Source organism: Schistocerca gregaria, chromosome 6, assembly GCF_023897955.1.
Source record: "Schistocerca gregaria isolate iqSchGreg1 chromosome 6, iqSchGreg1.2, whole genome shotgun sequence".
Classification (NCBI taxonomy): Eukaryota; Metazoa; Arthropoda; class Insecta; order Orthoptera; family Acrididae; genus Schistocerca; species Schistocerca gregaria.
In genome coordinates this window covers 203109271-203134813 of record NC_064925.1, presented here as the reverse complement: position 1 = coordinate 203134813, position 25543 = coordinate 203109271, and the positions used below count along the sequence as shown (strand labels likewise).

The 25543-nt window shown below is 38.2% G+C and overlaps 1 protein-coding gene across 1 annotated transcript in view; it reads left to right on the top strand.

The window, feature by feature from the left end:
- Window positions 1–25543, top strand: part of LOC126278991 (U4/U6.U5 tri-snRNP-associated protein 1) — a 65115-nt gene that overhangs the window by 11734 nt on the left and 27838 nt on the right. The window contains exons 2-8 of the mRNA XM_049979305.1: window positions 21153–21503; window positions 21599–21795; window positions 21914–22042; window positions 22125–22241; window positions 22325–22478; window positions 22644–22807; window positions 23002–23194. Of these exons, the coding sequence (XP_049835262.1) occupies window positions 21153–21503; window positions 21599–21795; window positions 21914–22042; window positions 22125–22241; window positions 22325–22478; window positions 22644–22807; window positions 23002–23194 (1305 nt within the window). The remainder of the gene's footprint in view (window positions 1–21152; window positions 21504–21598; window positions 21796–21913; window positions 22043–22124; window positions 22242–22324; window positions 22479–22643; window positions 22808–23001; window positions 23195–25543) is intronic.

Below are 25543 nucleotides of genomic sequence, written 5' to 3'. Positions count from 1 at the left end.
TAATTATACAGTCTTATCACTTACTGTGAAACATGTCCATAATTTTTAACTGTCGCAATGATGATACATCGGTACTGCATGTATCTGGTTGTGCATAATGTACTCCAGGAAGACCTCGGCAGCTTCAGCACCAGGAGTGTGAGAACTGACTGTCTCATCGCTGTCACACACTACTGGATCCAACTCGGCATCAGTCAATGGCCACAATTCTCTCAGCTCTTTATTATGGTAGCGCTTTCCACGTTATCGCATGCTTCGGATGCTTGGAAAACATTACTTACGTTAATTTCTTTCCACGCCTTCAGCATAGTATCCACAGAGTCATTTTCACTTTAGTTCAGCAAGGAGACGAGAAGTGGATGTCGATAATGACGTTTAATTGATTCCAAAATTCCCTGGCCCATGGGCTGAATTAGGGCTGTCACATTGGGTGGGAGAAAGAGTGCTTGGATGCCATCGGACTTCAAGAAACATCTGAAGGATGACTGTAACCATTATCAGTTATAAGGATAGCTTTCAGTGGAAGCTTTTTCTTCTTTAGCTGTTTTCTCACTGCTTGTACAAATGTTTCTTGGAACCACCGAGAGAATATTTGTCTGTCCATCCACACTTTCTTCTGAGCGCATCACTGCACTGATAGCGTTGTGCAGTATTTATGTCAGTGTGTTGAAAACGAGGATGTTGGGATTTTCCAATCACCATAAGCTGTAGTTTTGTTACGCGCTGTTTCTGTTGCTTTTAACCACGAGCTTCCTTCTCGTTCTCGGCAGCTAATGTTTTTGAAGGAAGCATCGGGCAAAAGAATCATGTTTCATCAGCATTATACAAGGCATCAGCAGTTAAATCTTCTTCCTCTATTATCTTTGGTATCTTGCTTACAAACTCATCAGCATCCTTACCGTTTGCTGAGCTACATTACCTGGTGACTGTAAGCTGCCGAATGCCATATCGTTTTTTCCCCAGTTTGATAACCTACCTTCGCTCGCTTCAAACAAGCTACTACCGTCAAGTCGTTTGTTAAATGTAGCTGCTTTTTTTTCTTTATAATCGGGCCACTTTTTGGAATTCCTTCACTGCGTTGTTCTATGAAACATCTATAAGCAGCTACGTCCAGTTCTTCATTCTCACTCTACCGCATAAACTTTCGTTTTCCCAACTCACCATCCATTTGCGTTGAGTTCAAAATGGTTCATATGGCTCTGAGCACTATGGAACTTAACATCTGAGTTCATCAGTCCCCGAGAACTTAGAACTTCTTTAACCTAACTAATCTAAGGACACCACACACATCCATGCCCTAGGCAAGATTCGAACGGCCACACCGATCGGCTTTCTGCGAAGTACCGCGATTTAACTTATCTAAAATTTCGAGTTTCTGCTTGAGTTCTAGCTTAACGTGTTCCCCTTTAGAAGACATGATTCCGAACTGTAAAGAAAGCTACAGTCTCAAATACAATATACAGGGTGGTCCATTGATAGTGACCGGGCCAAATATCTCAAGAAATAAGCATCAAATGAAAAAAACTACAAAGAACGAAACTCGTCTAGCTTGATGGGGGAAACCAGATGGCGCTATGGTTGGCCCGCTAGATTGCGCTGCCGTAGGTGAAACGGATATCAACTGCGTTTTTTTAAAAACAGGAATCCCCATTTTTTGTTACATATTCGTATAGTACGTTAAGAAATATGAAGGTTTTAGTTGGACCACTTTTTTCGCTTTGCGATAGATGGGGCTGTAATAGTCACAAACGTGTATGTATGTGGTATCACGTAACATTCCGCCAGTGCAGACGATATTTGCTTCACATTTCCCGTGTTAAAGTGGACCGTTTACCAATTGCGGAAAAGGTCGATACCATGTTGATGTATGGCTATTGTGATCAAAATGTATGCTTCTCGGTATCCTGGACATCAACCAAGTGTCTGGACCGTTCGCCGGGTACTTACTTTATCTAAGGAAACAGGAAGTGTTCAGCTACATGTCAAACGTCGACCACGACCTGCAAGAAATAATGATGCCCAAGTAGGTGTTTTAGCGTGTGTCGCAGCTAATCCACACATCAGTAGCAGACAAATTGCACGAGAATCGGGAATCTCTAAAACATCGGTGTTGAGAATGCAACATAAACATCAATGGCACCCATACCATATTTCTATGCACCAGGAATTGCATGGCGACGACTTTGAACGTCGTATACAGTTCTGCCTCTGGGCACAAGAGAAATTACGGGACGACAACAGATTTTCTTTGCACGCGTTCTATTAGCGACGAAGGGTCATTCACCAGCAGAGGTAACGTAGACCGGCATAATATCCACTATTGGGCAACGGAAAATCCACGATGGCTGCGACGAGTCGAACATCAGCAACCTTGGCGGGTTAATTTATGGTGCGGCATTATGGGAGGAAGGATAACTGGCCCCCATTTTATCGATGCAATCTAAATGGTGCAATGTATGCTGATTTCCTACGTAATGTTCTACCGATGTTACTGCAAGATGTTTCACTGCATGACAGAATGGCGATGTATTTCCAACATGATGGATGTCCGGCACATAGCTCGCGTGCGGTTGAAGCGGTATTGAACAGCATATTTCATGACAAGTGGATTAGTCATCGAAGCACCATACCATGGCGCGCACGTTCGCCGGATCTGACGTCGCTGGATTTCTTTCTGTGGGGATAGTTGAAGAATATTTGCTACCGTGATCCACCGACAACATGCGCCAGCGCATTGTCAAATCATGTGCGAACATTGCGGAAGGCGAACTACTCGCTGATGAGAGGAATGTTGTTACACGTATTGCCAAATGCATTGAGGTTGACGGACATCATTTTGAGCATTTATTGCATTAATTTGGTTTTGGCAAATTGTAGACTGGCGTCCTCGTTTTAACTCCCACATGGCTTTGTATTTATTTCTAGCGTAGAATATAAACTCACAGTTCTACAGTTTCTGCCTCACAGACAACCCAGTTGATCTTTTACGCTTTTTGAAATAGTTCTGAAATAATTTATTGTCCTTTATACTGGGGTAAGCTACACGAGGAAGTGTTTCTTTTATTTTTGCAAGAAATTTGTACTCCTTACTAGCTTTTTGCAGTGCTGCGTAGATTAAACCTAATTGGAAATGCTACATAAAAATATTGCAGAATACGAATAAAAAAAATGTGTCTTCTTTGAGTTGTGAAATGAATATTACGCCAAGAACTGCTTCCTTATTTACATACCTTATCTGGGTAGAACGGATAAAACAATTGCTCCAGGTACAGCTCCCTAACCTAGGCCCCTACAACAACATGCCGCAGGGATGCACGTGATTCCCCAACACGCCCGAAATTACACACATTAATGCGACGAGAAGCGTTTGCAGCGTTGCCAACACACAAAAATTTACTCCACTAAACTCAAGTTAAAATTCCACTAAATGATTATTATTGTTATTTATCCCCCTAAAATTGAAATTTCAATGGACTGATAACATACAAAAAAAATTTTGTCATCGTCATGGCATATTATTATTATTATACTACTACTACTGCTGCTGCTATTAAAAGGAAGTTTACTAAGTTCTGATTCCACTCACCACATCAATGTAGTTCAAGCCATAGTATTTCATTTTCCTCCGGATCATGCAGTAGGTTGTCTGCTGAAGTAGTGGGACCGAGTGAACATATCCCTGGGGCATCTGCTCTCACGGTGACGATTTCTTGGAGACATTCTGCACAAACTCGTAATCGTGACAGCACTTGCTAACACGGTTAAGACCATCTCTCACTGTAATTATGGCGTTCACCACGATAGTAGTTAGTCTGTTCCTGAGAGATGTTTTTATCAAATTTAGTTGGCTAAAGGCTCTTTTCACCTCTTCACTGGACCATGGGAAAACCAAAAGCATAATCGCCAGAGCTTAGAGTTCTCGGAAAGGAATTAAGTCGCTGGAATCTCTGTATGACCTAATCTCATCCCAGAACGCTGCCGTATTGTTGATTTGTTTCCATTGGACAGTAGTGAGCTTGGACCACTGAAAATCAATTTTTGTTACTATACTATCTGTGTCAAGCCCATTTCCTTAGCCAGCGATACTATTGGTTCTTTTATAACTTTCAAGAATGCGTTTCTGACAACAAAAATTCCAAATTCAGAGGCAAAGTTTCAACTGCGGCAGAAGATACTGACAGCTGCATGGAATGGCAGACACAAGAAATTAAGACAAAATTAACTTCTCTTTTCAAATTCCGATACACACAGCTATTGATGCTTACCATAACTGCTGCATTGTCAGTACCCAAACCGCGCATTAAATGAATGTTCAAACTGTACTAATTGAAATGTGGGTAAAGAATGTTTTTAATCACACCACTACACTTGCTCCTATGCAAACGTATCTTAGAGACATGGTCAGCACCTATAAAACACATTTTTGAAAGGCTGCGGAGGTGATCCACAGATCTTATGGTTAGCCTCTAAAAAACATAATGCAGCTTCTGCAACAGTAACTTCAATGGACTGCCTAACTATATGTTTATCTAGTTTGAACTGCCTCTGTGGAGAAAAGGGTGCCGCAGCTTTTTCATGATTTTTGAATGGTTCAATAAATCCGACAGACGCGACTTTAAATTGCACAGGCAAAATCGACATCGCACACTAGAAGGATCGGCGGGGATCTCAAGAAGCCAGTTTTCAATTGTTTATTGCTGAGCCACTCTCTTCTAAACTTTTTGCTTATACATTTTGTTGGACAGCTAATAAAAAAGTAAAGAAAATCACTTATTACAACGCGATTAACTGCACCATAAACAATAACAATTCAACAGTATGCATTGTGCTGACTTCGGTCCACGGAAACTTTTAATTGCAATGCTAAAAGCAAAGAACTAAGACTGGAAACGGAGTGTTCTGTTGTGCTGAGGCAGGAGAAACACTATATCGAAATCTGATTAGTAAGCCAGCTGAAGCCACAAAAAAGATTAGTAAGCCAGCTGAAGCCACATTGTTTCCAGTTTAGGATTTTCACGCTAAATGCAAAATTTCACCCACTGATAGTGTACAAATCCGTCAAATTTAGCTGAAATTCCACTAATTTGTCAACCCTGACCGTAAGAGCAGAACAAACACAAAGCGCGGGCTGCTAAGTCATCGTAGATGCGCATGAGCGGTACGGCCTGTTTTATGGCGCTCTCTGGCAACTGCTCAAACGAACCTTGGGTAAAGGCTGTTCGAATGGCGACCAGTGGTCGGTAGCAACTAGTTTCGAATGATCACAGGAAGTTCTTGCGACTGGCTCCAAAGCGTTCAATAACCCTGCTCAAAGAGCTCAGCGTGCGCAAGCGCATAGGTTTTTGTGTTCGTTAAAAATACACATTCACAATCATCACAACTGCAAGAAATTTTTTTAATTTATTTTTTGTTTGTTATTTTAGGTTGCTGTTTTAGACCATCTTCAGACCCACCATGACGGTAGACGGTGGCGGTAAACGAAGCAGGCGCAACGACTCCACGAACGCTAATTAATAACTGTGAGCAGTTAGCGTTTGTGAAGTCCGTTTACCGGCTTCGTCTACCGTCATGATGCGAGATCTGAAGATGGTGTAAAACAGACTGAAACCGGTAACTTCCTATAAACTAAAAATTTCCTGCTGTTGTGATTGTGCATGAAAATTTTTAAGTAATAAAATGAGAACCGCTGTGCTCCAAGAGGAGATAAATGTTATCAAAAATTACTTTTCATGTTCTGACTCCTAGCTTTCTCCTTGAAGAAAAGTACTATTTGCTTGCTAGCCTTTTGAAGGAATTGTACTATATCAGCCTTGTGAAAATTTAGTGAATTATTGTGTACTTTTATTATCTTGGGGGTAATTTTTCTGCAGAAATGTGTTGCATATATATAAAGCCTGGGCTATAAAAATCAAAAGGATCTCACTGTCCTCTGTTAATTTCACTTTCAAAAAATGGCTCTGAGCACTATGCGACTTAAGTTATGCGGTCATCAGTCGCCTAGAAATTAGAACTAATTAAACCTAACTAACCTAAAGACATCACACACATACATGCCCGAAGCAGGATTCGAACCTGCGACCGGCCGGCAATTGCACTTTCAGACTGCACAAATTTGCTCTCCCGTATAAGGATCCAATCACTAAAGCTCCTATCACAGGTCCGATAATGGGGGGTCACATACTATACTCATTGCTATAAATAGCGTACAGAAATGAACTTGGCTTACTTTATGGAGGTAATCTGGCACAGGTGGAAATGTGTATGCTGGGCTGTTAGTGGGAAGCAGAAACGTTTTAAACTCAGTTTCATCCAACATAACCGATGTTTTGGGAAAGCCTGCAACTGTCGTTTGATTTTAAGTAATGAAACACTGCACGAATTAAGTATTTGCTATTGCACTAAATTTCTCATTGTCGTGATCATATATTTGGATTAGTATGGTGTTGTGCTGTCTGCCTTGCGTTGTAGTCCTCATTTTCATGTTAGAAGGTACTGTGGCTCCTACATTAAGTAGGCCACACGCGTGCAAACCATCGCTCTTATTATTCGTGAAATTTCGCACTTTTTTTGCATAATGTAGTAGGCGCAGAACGATACCACGATATCATACACCCATAAAAAGGCGGCACAGATCAGTGCAGTGCTCAACACAAGTACAAACAGTACACAAAATATTTATGTGAATTTTTGCCCTTGACAGTGAGGTAGGTTGTCGATTCGTCACATTATTCCCGGGATAGCGCCGTTTTTTTTTTCTTTTTTCCCCTCTCGAGAATGTCCCGAACGCTTTTTTAGAAATACTCAAATGTTTCATGTCTTTGTGATTCCACTATAGGATATTTGATTAGGAATTTACTGCACTTACGTTAAAGCCATTTCCCATTTACAATCGCTCCCATCAGCCACCGCGCCGATTGTGAACTTTGCGCTAATATTAAAATGTCCCGTTTTTTAATAATGAAATGGGCACCCTACAATGAGAGTAAATTTTCAAACAAGGAAGAAAAAGTACCTGGTGCACAGTTTCGTTATTTGTATGTGAAACATTTGAACAACGCGAAGAGAGCAATATGTCAGCTAACGTTGATGGTGGCCAGACAACGAAACATGCGGTGTTGTTTTTTAAACTGGAAGGTTTCCAACGGTCGAAACCATTGCGAAACCGCGTATGTACACAGGAGACAGTTTGAGAAAGGATTCACTCGGATGTGACTTGTGAAAAATTTACTTGAACTAACCTAACACTTTGATTCGTTTAACGCTTTTTCCAGTGTCGCTACAGTAAAATTCGATCCAGATATGTGTCGACTGAAAGAATGGCTTACCATATACTGCCGTCATACGACATAACTGAAATAAATGAGAAACTCTTTCAGACATGTTAAAAATTACGTGAAACTGGATTTTAATTTGCAGAATTTTTCATGTTTATTTCTTAAAACAGGACTTAATATTCGTTAAAAGCAATTGGGGGTTTTACTGTCGTTAGGAGTGGTAGTGCGGGACTGAGAAGTGTACAGCAACGTACAGGAAAATTTTTTTTGATCACATAAAATCCTAGACATATCAGAATCAGTTAACATTTGCCTTTTTAAAACAGTTACATAAAACTCTCTATGATTTCAAATTCAGATAGATCTTCCCAAAAAAGATCAGTGTTTTAAGAAACTCATTGTAGTCGAAATAGGGCCATCCAGAATACTCAATATTCGAAATGGGAGCGGCTAGCAATTATCATAGGTGGGCTTAGAGGGAAAAAACCACACACGCAATTAATTGAGATGGCACAATCACTATTACTTGTCGGTAGTGGACGCCCATATAAGAGTACCCCAGACACACAAGTAGTTTTTAGCAAGCCAAAAAATACAACACACTTGAGCTCCATTTCATACGAACCAAGCCGAGCCAACATCCGCCCAAGGCAATATGCCAATGGCAAATCTTGGTCTGCGCAAAGCGTCGGCAGGTCGAAGCACGTGGGACACTCCAACCCACAGGCCGCATGTGTGATAACAATGTTTTCTGGCCGATAGTTCGTCAGGGGAGGTCACGCTCGGAAAGCCTCCCCACCAGAACGAGCCCCGCAGCGCACCTTAGTAGTTGTGACGAACGTTTAGTGCGAAGTAGCCAGTGGCGCCCACAATACACTCGCAATACACTCAGGGGCAGTTCGTCAGCTGTCCAAAACTGCTCGGTGACATGATGAAATTGAACCGTCACAAATACAAGTAAATGGAGATGACAGCACTGTAGCAGAAAAATTTGGACGTGTATTTATGTTTGGTGTAAATCACGAATATTTAGCATTTATGTAACCTGCAAATTATGCGACAGTCAACATCAAATGCTTTTTTTCTTAGAATAGTTGATCTGGAAAGAAAGCACTTTACGAAACATGGCACGCTTCTGAATATAGGGCACACCATTATTCAACTTGAGGATTAGTATTTTTGAAAGATTTAGCATATTGATGTCATGCGCACTAAGCATATTCCACAGATGAATAAATAAATAAATAAATTTTTGCTGAAATAATTAAAAGTAGGTACTAGGAAGTAATAAGCATCTTCCTTGGAAATACATATCCAGCTTTTTCTTTCTCTTGGCAAGGTTGTCTTTGACCTCAAGTGATGTAAGAGGTATTGAACCATGAATGGAGAAGAGGACTAATTCGTTTAGTTTTCTGTGGAAGGCTAAAACACAATCACCAACTTAAATGAACTGTTGTAGCAACATGCACTATTTGTTTTTAGAAGTGAGGAAAATCCATACAGAACATTCTTAGTTCTGTAAACTTCAACTCTTTTATAAACGCAACCTAAAAGTGGGTTAAAGGCCGCCCCTCAGTAGGCTCTTCAGGTTCACACATCAAGTTGTTTAGTCTATTCTTTTGGATCGTAACTACTTAGGGAAACAAGATTGATGCGTGTAGCTGTTGACAAATTTCAGTTACTCACTCAAAAACAATCCTCAATGTTTTTGTAGCATCAGACTTCAGAATTTCGAATTCTCTAGTGTGTTCAGCTGCTTTCATTGCACCTCTTGAACACAGTTTTAGTCTCTGAAGTCATATTTCCACTCTTTAAAGTATTTTTTTCCCCAATGTGTCTGTCTTCTGCAGCATTACTCTTATTTCTAATGCATTCAAAAGGCCACAAGAAGTAAAGTATTTATGATTTATTTAAATGGTAACCCCTTAACCTTAATATTGAAGGCATGATACAAAAGTACGTTTATTGTCATGTAAGGTAAGGATGATTTTAACCCATTTGTTTAATAACACTTCACTCTTCCAAAATAAAAATTAAAAAACTTACCCTGAAGAATCATTTCAGGTGAACCAGACATTCAAGACAATCGTAGTCACACTAAGTACTACAACTCCAGTATTGCTATCAGTGTTAAAACCTCCACCTTGTCATTTAACCCTCATGTAAACACACACACACACACACACACACACACACACACACTCACTCACTCACTCACTCACTCACTCACTCAGTGGTCAGTTACCCGAAGATGCAGCCCCTGGGTGTTGTGTTACCATTGGAAATAGGTCCAACTTATGTATTCGGTGTACCATTGTTATATCACCAAGATATAACTCTGAGGCCCTCTAACATTTAAAGCATTTGGTAGCTACTATGTTGTTTAAGCCACTTTGTAGATTCGATAGAAATCAGTATAAGCTGTCAATTCAAGTTACACTTCAACCTCAGTGGAGTGTAGCATGCGGAGAAGGCTGGAAGGACAACTCTGTCCCATGCTGAGGAGGGACATAAGAGGGTGAACGTTGTCTGTCAGCAATAAAAATGATGCCACTTAGGCAGGCATGCATGCATGTACACAAGGAGCAGCTGTGGTATAAGTTACAAACAGAAGTAACAAGATTATGTGAAATCATATCGTACTGTTATTCATGTTAAAACACACTTGTTACGCTATTTATTTTTCAGTTGCCACACACGTGTTCACCATACTGCTATAGTGCTGCAGCTGTGAGCTCAGCTGGCAGCAGTCGTAAACTTAAGACAGAAGACACAAAGTGTACCAGTAACAAGTAGGGAGCAGAAGCTCAACTTTGCATTGACAATTATAGATGTTGTGGCACTTCTTGCTGCTGCCTTTGCAATCATAACAGGCATTGTAAATGTTCAACAGGCAAAATTTCATCTCATATTCACTACTACTAATAATCCCCCTATTTTAATGTGAACAACTTCAATACTCTCAAAAATCGAATGTCTGTGTATGGCGAGAGAGAGAGAGAGAGGGGGGGGGGGGGGGGGAGAGAGAGAGAGAGAGAGAGAGAGAGAGAGAGAGCAAGCATCGTTGCTCCTTATTCTATCTACTGCACCATTTCTATTTAACTCTTATTGTAAGAATAATTGTCAACAGGAAGTGATTTAAATCTTCTTTCAAACACATCTTTGCTCTTTGCCATACATTGTACTATAATGGATTAATTATAAAAAAGATTAAAGAAATATATGTGGAATGCATGCTTCGGGCCTTTTATTATCAGATGTTAGATTCAAATCATGCAAGTTGGAATGATTCGCTGCTGTAATTCTTTGGAGAATAAATGTAGTGTAACACTGTTAGTTTCTTAAATGATATCAATTTACTCTACTAGTGGCTATTGTTTGGTTTGAACTGTCGTTTAATTTTATATTGTTTGCTACCATGTGGTTTTGTGCATGGAACGATTCTTAAGTGTAAGATATAACCCATTAAGTGCATGTACTTGGCTTAGATTCATCATATTTGTCTGTGTCACTTAATTTTAAAAGCAGTGTGTAGTTGGTTACAGACAGGACTTGTGACTATGCTGTGTATCTATGTTTGTAACTCCCGGAATTGTTCCTGTATCTTTAAGTCTGTCCAATCACACTGTGCTTCTAAAATTGTGCGATGTAGATGAGTATGTTTGTTAATGGGTTATACTTTTACCTAAGGACGGCTACACAGTGAAAACTATGTATTTGTGAACAATGTAAAATATAACGATAGTTCAGTCCTAACAGTAACAGCCAGTGCATCAAATAGATATAATTTAAAAAAAATATCATTGCTGTGGGCCCCATTGCTATAAAATAGTGTTACAGTCATTATACAACACTGATGGGAATCCTGGATGGAACAGTTTATAAAATAAGGGAAAGACAACTACTCACCTATAGTGGACTAATGTGTGGAGCACACACACTCCAACCGCCACCTCAAGGCTGGTTACTGAAACAGTTGCTTAGGTGAAGCGAGGTGGGGGGGGTGGGGGGGAAGAAGGGAAGAACACATGAGGCAAGGAGGGGAAGTGGAATAGAGGGTGAGTTAATCTTGTGACATTTTACTCAGAGGTTTCACAGCTCTACGAGAGGAGTTAAGACGGTGAAGAATGTAAGACATACAGTGAGTAGGGGTGAGAGTGGAAGGTTTGTGTAGATGAAGTGGGAGAAAGGGAGAGGGGTGGGAAAGGGGGAGGGGGGAGGGAGGTAACTGCATGGGGAGTTGGGGGGAGGGAGAGTGGCGAGAAAGGCAATTCATGATGTGGATGGAAGTGAAGTGGAGTGGTGTGGACAGAAGGGAAAAAGGGAAAGGTATGGTGAGGCAGTGAAGGAGATGGTGGAGGTTTAGGCCAGGGGAAATCGAGAGCACTGGATATGCTTGAGAGGAAATTCCCATCTGCATAGTTTAGAGAAACTAGAGCTGGAGGCATGTTTCCAAATAGACCACATAGTGAAACAGCTGTTGAAATCATTTGTGTTATGGCGGTCGGCACATTCGGAAACTGTATGGTAAAGTTTGTGGTTTGCCACAGCTCCCTCTTCATTTTCACCCTCCTCTTCCTATCACCTTTCGTTTCCCCCTCCCCTCCCCTCCCCACCCCACTCACTACCTCTGTATGTCTTATATGCTCTACCTTCAGAAAACCTTTCATCTTGTGCATCTGTCAAAAGGCATGACTTGCTTTGTTCCACTATTCTATCCATGCATAGTTCGCCCTACACTATCCCTTCTCTGCCCAAGTAACAACTTTCAGTAAACAGTAACCCATCAGTTTCACCATAGCTGTTGGCGTGATGTGAATGTGTGTACTTTTTTTCTGTTAAATTTTTCTGTGCTTTTAACAAATGTTATAATCAGACATGAGCTTATGAACTCGATGCAAAATTATTAAATTTGTTTGTGGGGAGTACTTTGTTCTAATAAATTCACAGTTCCTTATAAATGTTATACCATAGTACATACAGGAATGAAAAGTTATCTTGAGTTTCAAGCTTGCTCTTTTTATCTGTGTTTGCTTACAGATAAATTTGATTTTGTATGGTTCTGCCGTTAAAGAAAGAAGAAAAAAAAAAACACATGGTTTAATCTTTTCACCCAGACATGTTCCATGGGTTCGTAGAATCAGCAGTTTTTTTAACACAAAGCTACAGCATGTGCTAAGAAGAAAGAAAATAAACCTACTAATATTGCTATAATTTGAGTTAAGCATGACTGAAAAAAAAAAAAAAAACGAAAGAGAGAGAGAGAGAAAGAAATTGTGTTCGCTCAAGGTGGAACACATGGAAAAACAAATTTATGAATGGAAAAAAAGTGAAACAGTTGAACTCTTAACACAAATTTCATCTATATGTTTGCCACTGTAACTTTTTATGTTAATTTAATGGCACACTGTATTTATCAAGTTTGCTTTGTACTTGAAAGAAAAAAATATACACACACACACACACACACAACTAGAGAGTGAATAGATATACAATATCATTTCTTGTTAATTGTTATTCACGTGTTTCTGCACAGAAAACTGAAGGAAAGTTAAGGTAGAGGCAATGAAAGTTTCTTTTCATTACCATTACCATTATATCCAAGAGTTGTAGTGTCTGAAAATAGCGACAAATCTTTAGTTCCTTTGACCAAAGACTTCTGGGAAGATAGTGACAAAGAAAAGAAGAGAGTAGTAAAAAGTGAAGAAGATATAGTAGTAATGTGGAAAATCAGTGAACTCCTGTGGAGTCACAGTCAAGTGTTTGTTGGGGCCATTGTTGTCCTACTTTAATTTAAATCTTTCAGTACAGGATATAGAGTCATTAGAGACAAATACTGCAACTTTTTATTCATGTTGTGAAACCAATATCCAGTCATGTATTCATGATTATTTGTTACATGTCTGTTTTATACTGCAATGTATACTTTTCCTGATGTATTAGAATAAGACATGGTTCACACAGGTGTCCACCCCCACCCCTCCCACTCCACACTTACAGAGTGCATTTATTAATTGCTGTAAAAATGAAGGCCAGCTAGCATATCTGTCTTGAACTCATTGGTAATGTAAATTCATAGTTACACGGAAATAATTATTTAAACTGTTTGTTTGAGTCACATATGTTAGCTGGCCGTTTATAAAGAAGGCTGTAATTTTGCCTGCTTTTTTGTCCTATTTCAGAAAAGTTCTTCATCAAGACAGTGCCTTCAGGGCCTCCTCTGTGAAAGCCTGTCTAAGACGGATGTGTTCAAGGTATAGTACATGTTGAAATCTTGAAAGCTAAAGACTTCATTAATGGTTTTACATTTAGATCTTGTCGTAATGCAGTTGCTCATTTAGAGATCATTGTGAAATTCAGGTGGTTCATGCATGACCAGAGATGGAATAAATCACTGTGCTGCACATCACTTAGCTTTAATTATGAAATGTGGAATAATCATTCTTGGATTGTATTGGACAGCAGTTGGTTATTCTGTCTTCCTTCCTTCCACCGCACTGTCTGGTCTGCTTTGGAGACAGGCTTTTTGTGAACTTGTAAGAGTTCTTATATAAATTTTGAAATACTATTCATTGGTTCCATGTGGACTTCAATCATAATTTCATAATTTGTGTAATTTCACTTAATATTACTTGTCGTAGTCTATTTGATATGTATAATTCAGTAGTCAGTGGGTGACACAGTGAATTGGGTATCAGAATCAATACTTCTGGCCATCTTTATGGAGCTGAGATGATGATTTCTGTAGGCAAGCATTCATTGCAGGGAGCCATGTTAACTTCATAAGGCAAACATTTTTGAATGCCTACAAAGGATTTACTAGACTTTCCTTACATTTAAGCATCCAATGCTTACGATGATTTGTTATGTGATAAATATCTGTTGAATGGAAGAAACTATTATGCAGCAATGTCTATGTAGTACATATATGATAGTTTAAAACTGTTAATCCTACATAATTAAAGCAGGTCACAGTTCTCATTGTTCAGTTTTGGTCTTTTATGTGTGATGTATTCCTTTGGCAACACTATTTCAGGAGTTCTGTCTTTATCATTCATTGTGATATCTGGGGTATTTGTGGTTTTAGCAGAACCAGAATTAAATTTGATCTAGGCCATTAGATTTTGTTATGTACGTATAGAGACTATTTTGTAGACTTAACTGATCCAGGTCATCATGCATAGTGAGCACATTTTGAACTGCCTAATCGCATTTTTGGGAGAAGGGCATCCAATAATAAAATATTGGGCATTTAGGCAGAAGTAGTCATCTTCAAATCCAGTTCAGTTATATGACACACTGGCTGTTACCAGTTTTCCTACCCCAAATTACCCCAGGGCTTCTGGTTGCTATTTGTGCTATTGTTTTCCTCTAGTTTTTTTGTGTAATGACTCGTTTGTAATGGCAGTAGTCATTTGTCTGCCAAATGCCCCCATTTCCACCATTGGCAACGTTTTGGAACAGGTTATGAGAAGTACTATAGAAATTTCACAACTGGCTATTTTAAGCTATTTATGGGTAGTAGATGCTGTCATTTGATTGGTTCCATCATGTTCTATTAAACAAGCAAGATTTTTCTGGTAATAGGGTGTATTTGCACAGATGAGGCCTACATTTTTGTCGCCTGTGATAAAGAATTGGTCAGTCTCTGGAGTAAAGAATGTATGCATGAATGTGGCAGATGTTCCATCATGGGATGGGGTCAAAGCTTGAACAGAGGACATTTGACCCCTTTGTCCTATTATTAATTATATGTACTGACTTAATTACCACTGCACAAATGTATGCTTCCTCATGTAAGTGTCTTTTCTTATCTTTAAGTTGTAAAATTCCTTAGGGTTGAAGGGTAGGAAAGCTTAGTTTGCTAGTAAGAAAACAAAAATGTGTTTTTTGTAGAAAAAATTCCTTTTGAATCAATCAAATTTATTCTTATCACCATGATCTTCTAAAAAGTTCAATGGCAAATTAAAGCTAGAATCACTTTTTGTCTCTTCACTCTTAGAACAGATTTCATTCAGTTTTGTATCAGAAACCACAAATGGTGTGAGGATTATAGGTAACTGGCCCAGTGGTACGAAAAAAAATTGAAATTACCACTAAGCTTTTGGATAATAACAGTTTGTCAAAAGTTGACTACTGGGAAAGGCATTGTCAGAAAGCATAAGAACAATAATTTCTGTTTTGAATTATGTTATTTATGTCGAGCACACCAACTGTACAGTGACAAATTACCTTTTACACCTTCTGTTATTTGTATTCCACCCAGAACTTTCCAGGATTCGTTATTGGTTATTAAGATTAAACAAACTGATACTGAAGTATATTGTGTATGGTGGTGCTTCACAGCTTTCAACTGTTTGAAAAAGGCAGACATGATCTTTGAGGAGCTGCAGTATAACATTATTTATGACCTATTTACAGAATTTTTATCTTGTTGAATGCAGTTTAACCGTACTGGTTAACTTTGATGAGCCATTGTCATCATTTTCAATCTTTTGTGTTGGTAGATGTATAAAGCATGTTTTGCTTGGTCATGTAATATTCGACTTAATGTAGATAGTGTTCCAGAGTATAGGTATTTCAGTAAGAAAGCTGTGATGGCTAGGAAGCTGCAATATGACTTCACTTTATTCAGTAACCAGTTTCATTAGAATTATCATTTGATCAAAGCCATTCTCATCATGTACACATGATGGTAGTGGCATGCCTTAGTTAGCCAGTATGACTCGATTACATTCAACAGGATGATGATAATGCTATTGAAACTAGTCACTGAATAAAGACAACTCATATTGCAACTTCTTGATGGTCACACCTTCTTATTGAAGTGTAAAATGACTTTGGAAGTGACTATAAATATGAAACAAATTGTGATTACAATATTTGGAAGTGCTTATTCAAAATTGTTATGAACAGCAGTAGATATTAAAACTAAGACACATGCAGTAAGTATTTTAAAAAGGGAAAAAAAATCTTAACTGCAGAAAGAATTAGTAACAGGAGAAAGGGGGAAGAGTGTAACAGAGAAGATAAGTTTTTGGAAGGGTAAATTTGAGAACTATTTTCATCATTGCCTTAAGTTTTCTTTGCACCCTATCCTTTCCTCTTCTTCAGTTGACCAATAATCAATCCTCTTTTCCCCTAATGTTGAAACTTAGTGTCCACAGTTTCATTTTGCTGTCAGCAATAAGTGCAACCTTTCTAACTATTATGAGCAGTTAGTGAATAAGAGTTGAGTTATTTCTCAGCATTTACTTTTATATCTTGTTAGTTAAGCTTGATAGCAGAATTAGTAGAATATATACTTAATAATGTCTGACAAAGAAACTTGATAATGCAAATTTCTCTTCATCTCGGGCAATTATTTCTTGTGCTAGACGCTCTTTATTTCAAGAATGATCTGCTACTGTAAATTTTATCTGTATTAGTGCAAACATGGTCAAATGGGGCTGGAAATTGTATTTCAAGGAAGCACTGATGAAATTCAGCTTACACCATTTTTCAAAGAAACTGCTGAGCAGTTGAGTTATATGAAATTAATTTTCTGATATGTAGTCATTATTTTATAGCTAGTGGATAGTAGCTACATACCAAGTTGTGGATGATTTTATTTTCAAACCAAATACATGTAAATTATAAGGCCATTATATCACTAGATTACTTTGCGGTGGCATTCTCTCTTACCACACACTGGGTCCCGGGTTTGATTCCCGGTGGGGTCAAGGATTTTCCCTGCCTCGGGATGACTGGGTGTTGTGTCATCTTCATGACTGGGTGTTGTTGTCATCTTCATCGTCATCATCATTCATCCTCATCATCATTCATCCTCACTTCGGTCAGAGGAAGGCAATGGCAAACCACCTCCGCTAGGACCTTGCCTAGTACGGCAGTGCGGGTCTCCCGCATCGTCCCCTATGCTCCTTGGAGTATGGCACCTCATCATCATTACCGAGGGAGAACTGACAAAACCAGTTACTATAGGATAACATATTAGTCAGAATCAAAGAAAGGCAAATCCAAGATGGAATAAGGATAATATTATGAAAAGGATAGATTGCTGCTCACCATATAGCGGAGATGTTGAGTTGTAAATAGGCACAATAAAAAGACTGCCAAACAAGCAAGCTTTCAGCAAAAAGACCCTCTTAAATGGGCGCGCGCGCCCATACACACACACACACACACACACACACACACACACACACACACACACACACACACACACACACACAAAAAAAAAAAAAAAATTTGCACTCCTGACTACTGTCTCTGGCTGCTAAGCCCAGACTTATTACTTATATTTAAAAAGTGGAAATACAGAGCAGTTAAAGTATTTCTGAAGAACTATTTTTAATTGACTTAATACTTGTTTAGAATCGTCCATTGGAGTGTATAAGCACATCTGTAATCTTAGCATTTTCTGCTAAAGCCTTGACACAAGTGTGTGTCAACTCCAGAACTGAGTTAAATTCATGTGACACAACATCTTTTTCGTAAACCTAACACACCAGAACCTCCCATTAGAAGAACTGCAAAAGGTCCTGCAATGTGCGCAGTCTGCAGAGATGCTGCAAATAAGTTATATCAACTTTCCTAACTCCTATGTAGACAGTGTTACTTACATTAAAAACTTAAGTTTTCTTTTATTTCTATTATACTTGCATCTTTACTTATTTGATGCCGCTGCCCATTGTCATTGATTTAGGTCTACTGAGAATTCCATTTGTAACACACCTGTAGTATTATTTATGTCTATGGATGTACTTTATCATTGAAATAACTCGTCCCCCCCCCCCCCCCTCCCTCTCGAGCTGCCCTTTCTCTAGGAATGGAGAAAAATCATTTTGAAAAAGTTTACTTTAACTCTGCCAGCCTTTGTTCATTAGGATGTTAGTGAGAAGGCAGCTTGATTTGAAACATTGTTTAAGATACTGCAGTTTAATCAAATTGTGGTTGTTGTCATGAGTGCTAGGAAAATATCCTTTAAACCTGTTTTTAATTAATTGGAGGACCTGGTATTATTCTGCAGAACAAGTCAAAAAAAGCTGTTTTCTTAGCTGTCTCCTGTGTGATTAGTAGATCTGTTAATCTACATAGATTTTGAAAACAGTGTAGTACATCATTCATATGTAGAAGGACTGGAGAACTTTAAATTATACAGTAAAAGTTATTAAAGTTGTCAAATTTCCTTCAAAAACTGAAACATTATAGAAACACATTAGAAACTTAGATTCTACAAATACCTCTATGGCTTCTATACTGAACATACAACCTAGTACTTCCCATGTTCACTGTACAAAACCTTCCAACCATGGAAATGTCATTTATTGAACACACAAATTTTCTATGTTTCATTTCTTATTTCATCTATGAACATGTAAATGTACTACCCAATATTTTAATTTTCAGGTTAATTTGTTTTTGGATAACTTTTAAAACAGATTTGTCACTGGACATTGAATGCTTGTTTCCAAATAAACTACAGCCACTCATGTTTTTTGTGGTAGTAACATCAGATAGTTACTGAATGAAAAAAGTCTTCAACTTGAAGATTAATTTGAGCACCACAGTGCTTTATGAAGTTGCTAGGGTGAATGCTTATACTTTTCTCCAACACTTTTAGATAGCCTAGCATCAGTGTGATGGACTTGCATTATTATGCTGTCATTAAATAAAAAATGGCAAAATAATCAAGAATATTACAGCACTACTTCTTCCAGCATATTACATTGGTGTCATCTGTCTTTCATATTCTTACTAATGATTCTGTTTGCAATTTGATATTAAATGTGTGGATGGACCACATCAGTGTTATGGCACCTTTTTTCAGTTGACTATGGCTGAGTGATCTTTTTCTCTTTAACATTGATTTGCAGAGCACCTTAATATGAGAAAATGAGAAGTCAACGCAGTTTGAGGTTAAAAACACACTGCAAAGTAATCTAGTGATAATGGCCTTATAATTTACACTGTATTTGGTGTGAAAATAAAATATCCACAACTAGAAGGTCAATTTGAATACCACAATGCTTTTCTGGGCGTGGTCTCGTTGAAGGTGGTATGCTGTTGCTTTCTTCCTATCTTTGATTTGTTTTAGCCATTTACAGGAAAACTTCAGTTTAATTTAGACTTCAAACCATTTCCTAACTTGGCACTTTTCACTTCAACAAAAATTGCCAGATGTGAAAAAAACACCAAATGTCAGAAAAAAATCCTGGGGTCCAATGGAGTCTTGACTTCTGTATTTGTAATCTGGTACTTATTGTTGAGCCACCAAAGCACACTCATTGGGCATATATCAAGTAGTCTATTTGTGTCGTAGGTCACACTTCAGGAACATGTAATATGAGGGGAATGGTATTCGTAATTACATAATTCTTCACAAAGTAAGTAGTATGCTTTTACAAGCTTATTAAAAAATTTTGTTCCTAACTTTAAACATCCAGCTTTAGTCATATGTTCATCAGCACACAAAGCAAATAATGGTGTTATGCACAATTCCCTCTCCCTCTCCCTCCCCCCCCCCCCCCCCCCCCATGTCCGTCCACTGCCCAAGCCACACACATTTAGTGAATAATTATGTATCTTTTACATGTTGTAAGAGAGATTAGGGCATATTTGTGAGTGGAATATGGTTGAGTGTATTCTCTGCCATACACTGAGTGTACTGTGAACTTGTAAACTATGTAATGGTGTTTAATATAATAATACAAATGAAGTGAAACATTTTTACTAATTAAAAATTAGAACATTTGATTTTAGTAAAACTAAATGTTGGAAGTGACGAAAGTGTTTTGGCATATAGTATGTTGGTAATAGCATGCAGGTTAGTATTGAGGAACATGAAAGTCAGTAAATGTGTGCATGCTGTACTAGCCTCTGAAATAGTGAAGGACTAACTTAAGTGTTTCCATTGCATTCACAGTATGTGGATATGGGCGAGTGAGTAGCAGAAAATAGGATCAGTTAAATAAATAATGATGTATATGAGGGTACCACTGCCTGAAACAATGGAGTCACTGATGTGGAAAATGTTTTCTCTTGGATAATGAGTTATGAGCTCACTTTGTTTCATTAATTCCTGTCAGGTGTCTCCCCTTCCCTGTTTCGTTAATTTAATTTGAAAATGTTCTGTTTCAAACTTAAGCATAGCTCATATTTCAAACAAGCCTCTGTATTAGGTAGTAACAGTTTTCTACCTGTTTACTGTTTGAGCTTTTTATTTTTAGATTCATTTTAATTTTGCTGAAAATATTGTTTTCTGAGAGATATTTTGTTGAATTATTTCATTCTGAAAACAAACCATATGTTATAAGGCCACTTAAGTAACTTAATTCTCCATACTGCAGCAGCTGCACTTGCTGCTCTTTCTTTTTTAATAAGTTCAGAATGTTGTGTTGGTTTTGATTAAATTGCCCAGGAGGATACCTGAAGGAATGAAAGTTGATAGCATTAGAGTGGAAATTGTGTTTCCCAATAGATAGCTTTTTATTTTTTAAATTGATAGGGTAGTATATATATATATATATATATATATATATATATATATATATATATATATATATATATATATATATTATGCATGTATATATGTATAGTTATTTTATTAGTTCATTAATGAAAATGAAATATTTTGTTAACTGAAATAATCAGTGTTTCCAGTTTTTCATTTTCTGTTTACCTCATGAAACCTCCACCTGTGTGAACCAGTGACATTTAATGTTATTACAGTTCTTGCTGCCTTTTTGTGTTGCAGTTTCTGTAGTTCTGTAATTAACAAAATACTTAAGTATTTAAAGCATAGTAAAAATGTATTTGATTTGTTTCACTTTTGTGGTTTTTGTTTTCAACAATTGAACAAAGAAAAATTCTTTTTAGATGATGATGTTGTGGTTGTACCACCCCCTCCAAAAATCTCGGCAAGACCTTCACCACCACCTCCGCCATCAATATCGTTATCAAAGAGCAAAGAAAATGATGCTACTGCTGCTGCTCCTGCTAATGCTGCCACTGCCACTGCTACTGCTACTCCTGCAACTGACACTCAGTCCTACCAGTCATTATCAATCGAAGAGACAAATAGATTGCGAGCACGATTGGGGTTGAAACCATTGGCAGTAGAACCTGCTGCCCCAACGGCTGAACAGAAAGAAAAAATGAAGGAGAGAGAGGAATCGGGAGCAACACTTGGTGGAACAGACATGGGAGAGTTTGTTCATAAGCCTGCAGGTTAGTGGTGTAGAAAGCATATAACAGTTAAAACAAACAAAATGGTGTGTGGCCCAGAAAATATAATTCAATTTTACTTTTTTTCTTTTCTTTAGAAAGCATAACAGAGAAAGTGAAAACTGAAAAGGTCAGACAGAAGGTGCAGGAACACAGGGAAAGGAGGCTCTTAGAATCAAAGATGCTGAAAGTAAAACCTTTAGGAGAATCTGACGATGAAGAATACAACGATGTGGCAGCTTGGGTGCAGAAGAATAGAAAACTACAACAAGAAAAGGAAAAAGCAGAGAAACAGGTGTGGCCATTTGCTGCAACATAATGATGTATTATGTAGCTTTTTTTTATTACCAGTACTTTCACATATCTTTGGTGTTGTTGTTGTTGTTGTTTTCCACTTTTTTGTCTTCACCCAGGCAAAAATGCTGGAAGAGCTTGATGCTGAGTTTGGAGTTGGAGACTTGGTGGAAGATGAGATCAGAAATGAAAAGCGAGAAGCCTATACATCAAAGGATCTTCGTGGACTTCGTGTTGAACATGCTGTTGTAAGAATGTAACATATTTTGCACATGTTAGGTCAATTGATAAAGTTAAATATTGGATCTACTAAACTCTCTTCATTTTCAGGACCGGTTTATGGAAGAGAGGGAGGTTATTCTGACACTTAAAGATAAGGATGTGTTGGATGAGGAAGACGATGTTTTAGTGAATGTGAATCTCATGGATGAGGAACGCTATGAGAAGGTAAAGTTTGAAAGCATGTCTGGTTGTCACGGCTTTAGAGTGTTAAAGTTTTGTACCTAATACTTCATACACTTTTCTTGCAGAATGTTGAAAATAAGAAACTAAAACCAAATTCGAGGGGCTATAATGTTTACGAAGACGAAGGTTTTGATGAATTTGGAAATTATAGGAGAAAAGAAATCCTAAGTAAATATGACGAGGAAATCAAGGGTGCAACGAAACAAAGTTTTGCAATAGGTTAGTTTTACAATAATGAGCAAATTAATAAACATAGTTCACTCTGAGTACTGCTGGAGTCTGAGATGTAAACAGGTTCTTACAGAAAATAATCTCTGTATGGCTCTGGAAATTTTTATTTGTGATCTGTTCAAGTGCATCACAGATGTCTTTCTCTTTTCATAGGAGAAGATGTGACTGCAGAAAAACAAAAGCAAGCCTTAGAGGCAGTGCGTAATCGCCTGCAAAAGAAAAGAGTGGAATCCCTTGTTCTTCCTGCACCACAGCTTGCATCGGAGTACTATACTGCAGAAGAAGTAGAAGTAAAGTTCAAAAAACCCAAAAAGAAGGTAAGTACCCATTTTCAGTTGATGAATTTTAATGATAAATGGTTAAACATTTATCCATTTATTTAATACTTACTGTATTGATCCAGTTATGTAAGCTATGATGAAGCGCTAATATCTGCACTTGTAATCTAAGAGAGACAGGTTGTTCAGTGACACCTAACCGAATTTAAGATTTTGTTCTATTTCATGTAAAGGTTCGAAAAATTCGCAAGAAGCCTCTGAAAGCAGAAGAGTTAGCTAATCAGGTACCCAGCACGTGGGACTTCGCTACAAGATCTATTAAACGAGAAGAAGGTAGTGATGCAGATGAGAGTGTTATAAATCCATTGAATCAAGTTGTTGTGAAACAAGAACCAGATGAAGTGATGGATGTAGATGATCTACCACGTAAGTTTTATTGACACCTTGACAAAACATTTAATACTGTAGACAGTCAGCATTGTCAGTCTGTACTAGACATAAATCATTGAAGGATTAAAAGTAAGAACACACCAAATAGTTGAGGCCACAAGTTGTTAATAGGTACATAAACGAAAGTGAGGCTATTGCTAGCTTTTGTACAAAGGATTCATTGGAAACCCGTCACATTTCTCAGTCGTATTTGTTTGTCTATTACCTACTCAAGGTCTAAGCTATGTAGTGAGTTGTTATTTTTACTCCTTCCATTATTTATATCCCACTAAAAACTTTTGGAAATATAGTGTAATTGAATAGATAAAAAATGTACTCGCCAAGTGGCAGCAGAATGCACACATAAAAGGAGGTTATAATTATGCAAGCTTATGGAGTTAGTTGCTCCTTCCATCAGAAGGATTGAAGGGGGAAGAGGAGGCGTCAAGGAAAAGGACTAGAGAAGTCTAGGGAGAGGTACTTTCCTTCTCATCCTGTCCAGCAAGTCTCCCCTGACCCATGGTTCTGGGCGACTTTATCAAAATCTACCCCTTTTTATAGACCTCTTCAGTTCTTTTCCTTCACCCCTCTTCCTTCCCTTTCAGCCGTTCTGCAGGAAGGAAGAGCCACTGGCTCCGAAAGCTTGCATAATTATAACCTCCTTTTATGTACATGTTTTGCTGCTGCTTGCTGGTTAGATTTTATTATCTATCCAATTGCATTGTATTTATAAAAATTTATTGTTTTCATTGTTGTATTAGCCCACTAAAAACATTCACTTACAACTCTTTACTCTAGGCATCAGCAATATTCACATTTCAGTTAAAATGTTTCTTATGCAATTGGATGCTTATGTAAATGACTTTGAAGATAGTTTGACCAAAAGACCAAAACTAGCCGTCTGAAAATAAATGATCGTAGCAACAACTTTCCGTTGTTCTACTGTGTCAATGTAGCGCTGGATGCATGAAAAGTGTGTGTGTGTGTGTGTGTGTGTGTGTGTGTGTGTGTGTGTGTGAGAGAGAGAGAGAGAGAGAGAGAGAGAGAGAGAGAGAGAGAGAGCGCGCTCTCCTCTGTCGTCTAGTGTTTAAATTTTTTACAAGTGTTCCATATTGTGGTAGGTAAATGAAATTTCTTTAGTGATGTTTTTGTAGAGTGCAAGAAGTCAATAATAGCTGGAAGTATCTGATTCTTGCTGTCTGTCAAACTAGCCTCTGTCTCCACTGCTATAAAAAGACTTACTTGAATGAATCTGTATCAGTCTTAAATCATTACATAAAAAGTGCTGCGTATCATCACAGATAACTGTGCAATAAGGAATAAAAATATTTGATGGCTTAGTACTTGAGTACACTGGCTGCATCAGGCAGATTTATGAGGAATTAAAATTTTCCTTGGTGTGTCCAATCATTTATGTCTTGTCGTCATGTGTTTTCCCAAACAGGGAAGATCAGAAAGAAGAAAGAGTATATTTTGTGCCAGAAGAAGTAGTGAAAGTGCAGTAGCACATGATACTTGATTTTAAATAGCATCTGTGACCGTTTTTTATGAAGGCGATGAAGAATGGCAGTGAATCATTTATGACAAGTAAACATCACAAATTCATCTATGAAGGGAGGGAGGTGTTAAAAATAAGCTAGTTCCAAAACTACATGCATCTATGTTCTACACAATTACACTGCCTATCATCATCATCATCATTATTTAAGACTGATTATGCCTTTCAGCGTTCAGTCTGGAGTATAGTCCCCCTTATAAAATTCCTCCATGATCCCCTATTCAGTGCTAACATTGGTGCCTCTTCTGATGTTAAACCTATTACTTCAAAATCTTTCTTAACCGAATCCAGGTACCTTCTCCTTGGTCTGCCCCGACTCCTCCTACCCTTTACTGCTGAACCCATGAGTCTCTTGGGTAACCTTGCTTCTCCCATGTGTGTAACATGACCCCACCATCTAAGCCTGTTCGTCCTGACTGCTACATCTATTGAGTTCATTCCCAGTTTTTCTTTGATTTCCTCATTGTGGACACCCTCCTGCCATTGTTCCCATTTACTAGTACCTGCAATCATCCTAGCTACTTTCATATCCGTAACCTCATTCTTGTTGATAAGGTAACCTGAATCCACCCAGCTTTCACTCCCATACAACAAAGTTGGTCGAAAGATTGAACGGTGCACAGATAACTTAGTCTTGGTACTGATTTTCTTCTTGCAGAAGAGAGTAGATGGTAGCTGAGCGCTCACTGCATTAGCTTTGCTACACCTCGCTTCCAGTTCTTTCACTATGTTGCCATCTTGTGAGAATATGCATCCTAAGTACTTGAAACAGTCCACCTGTTCTAACT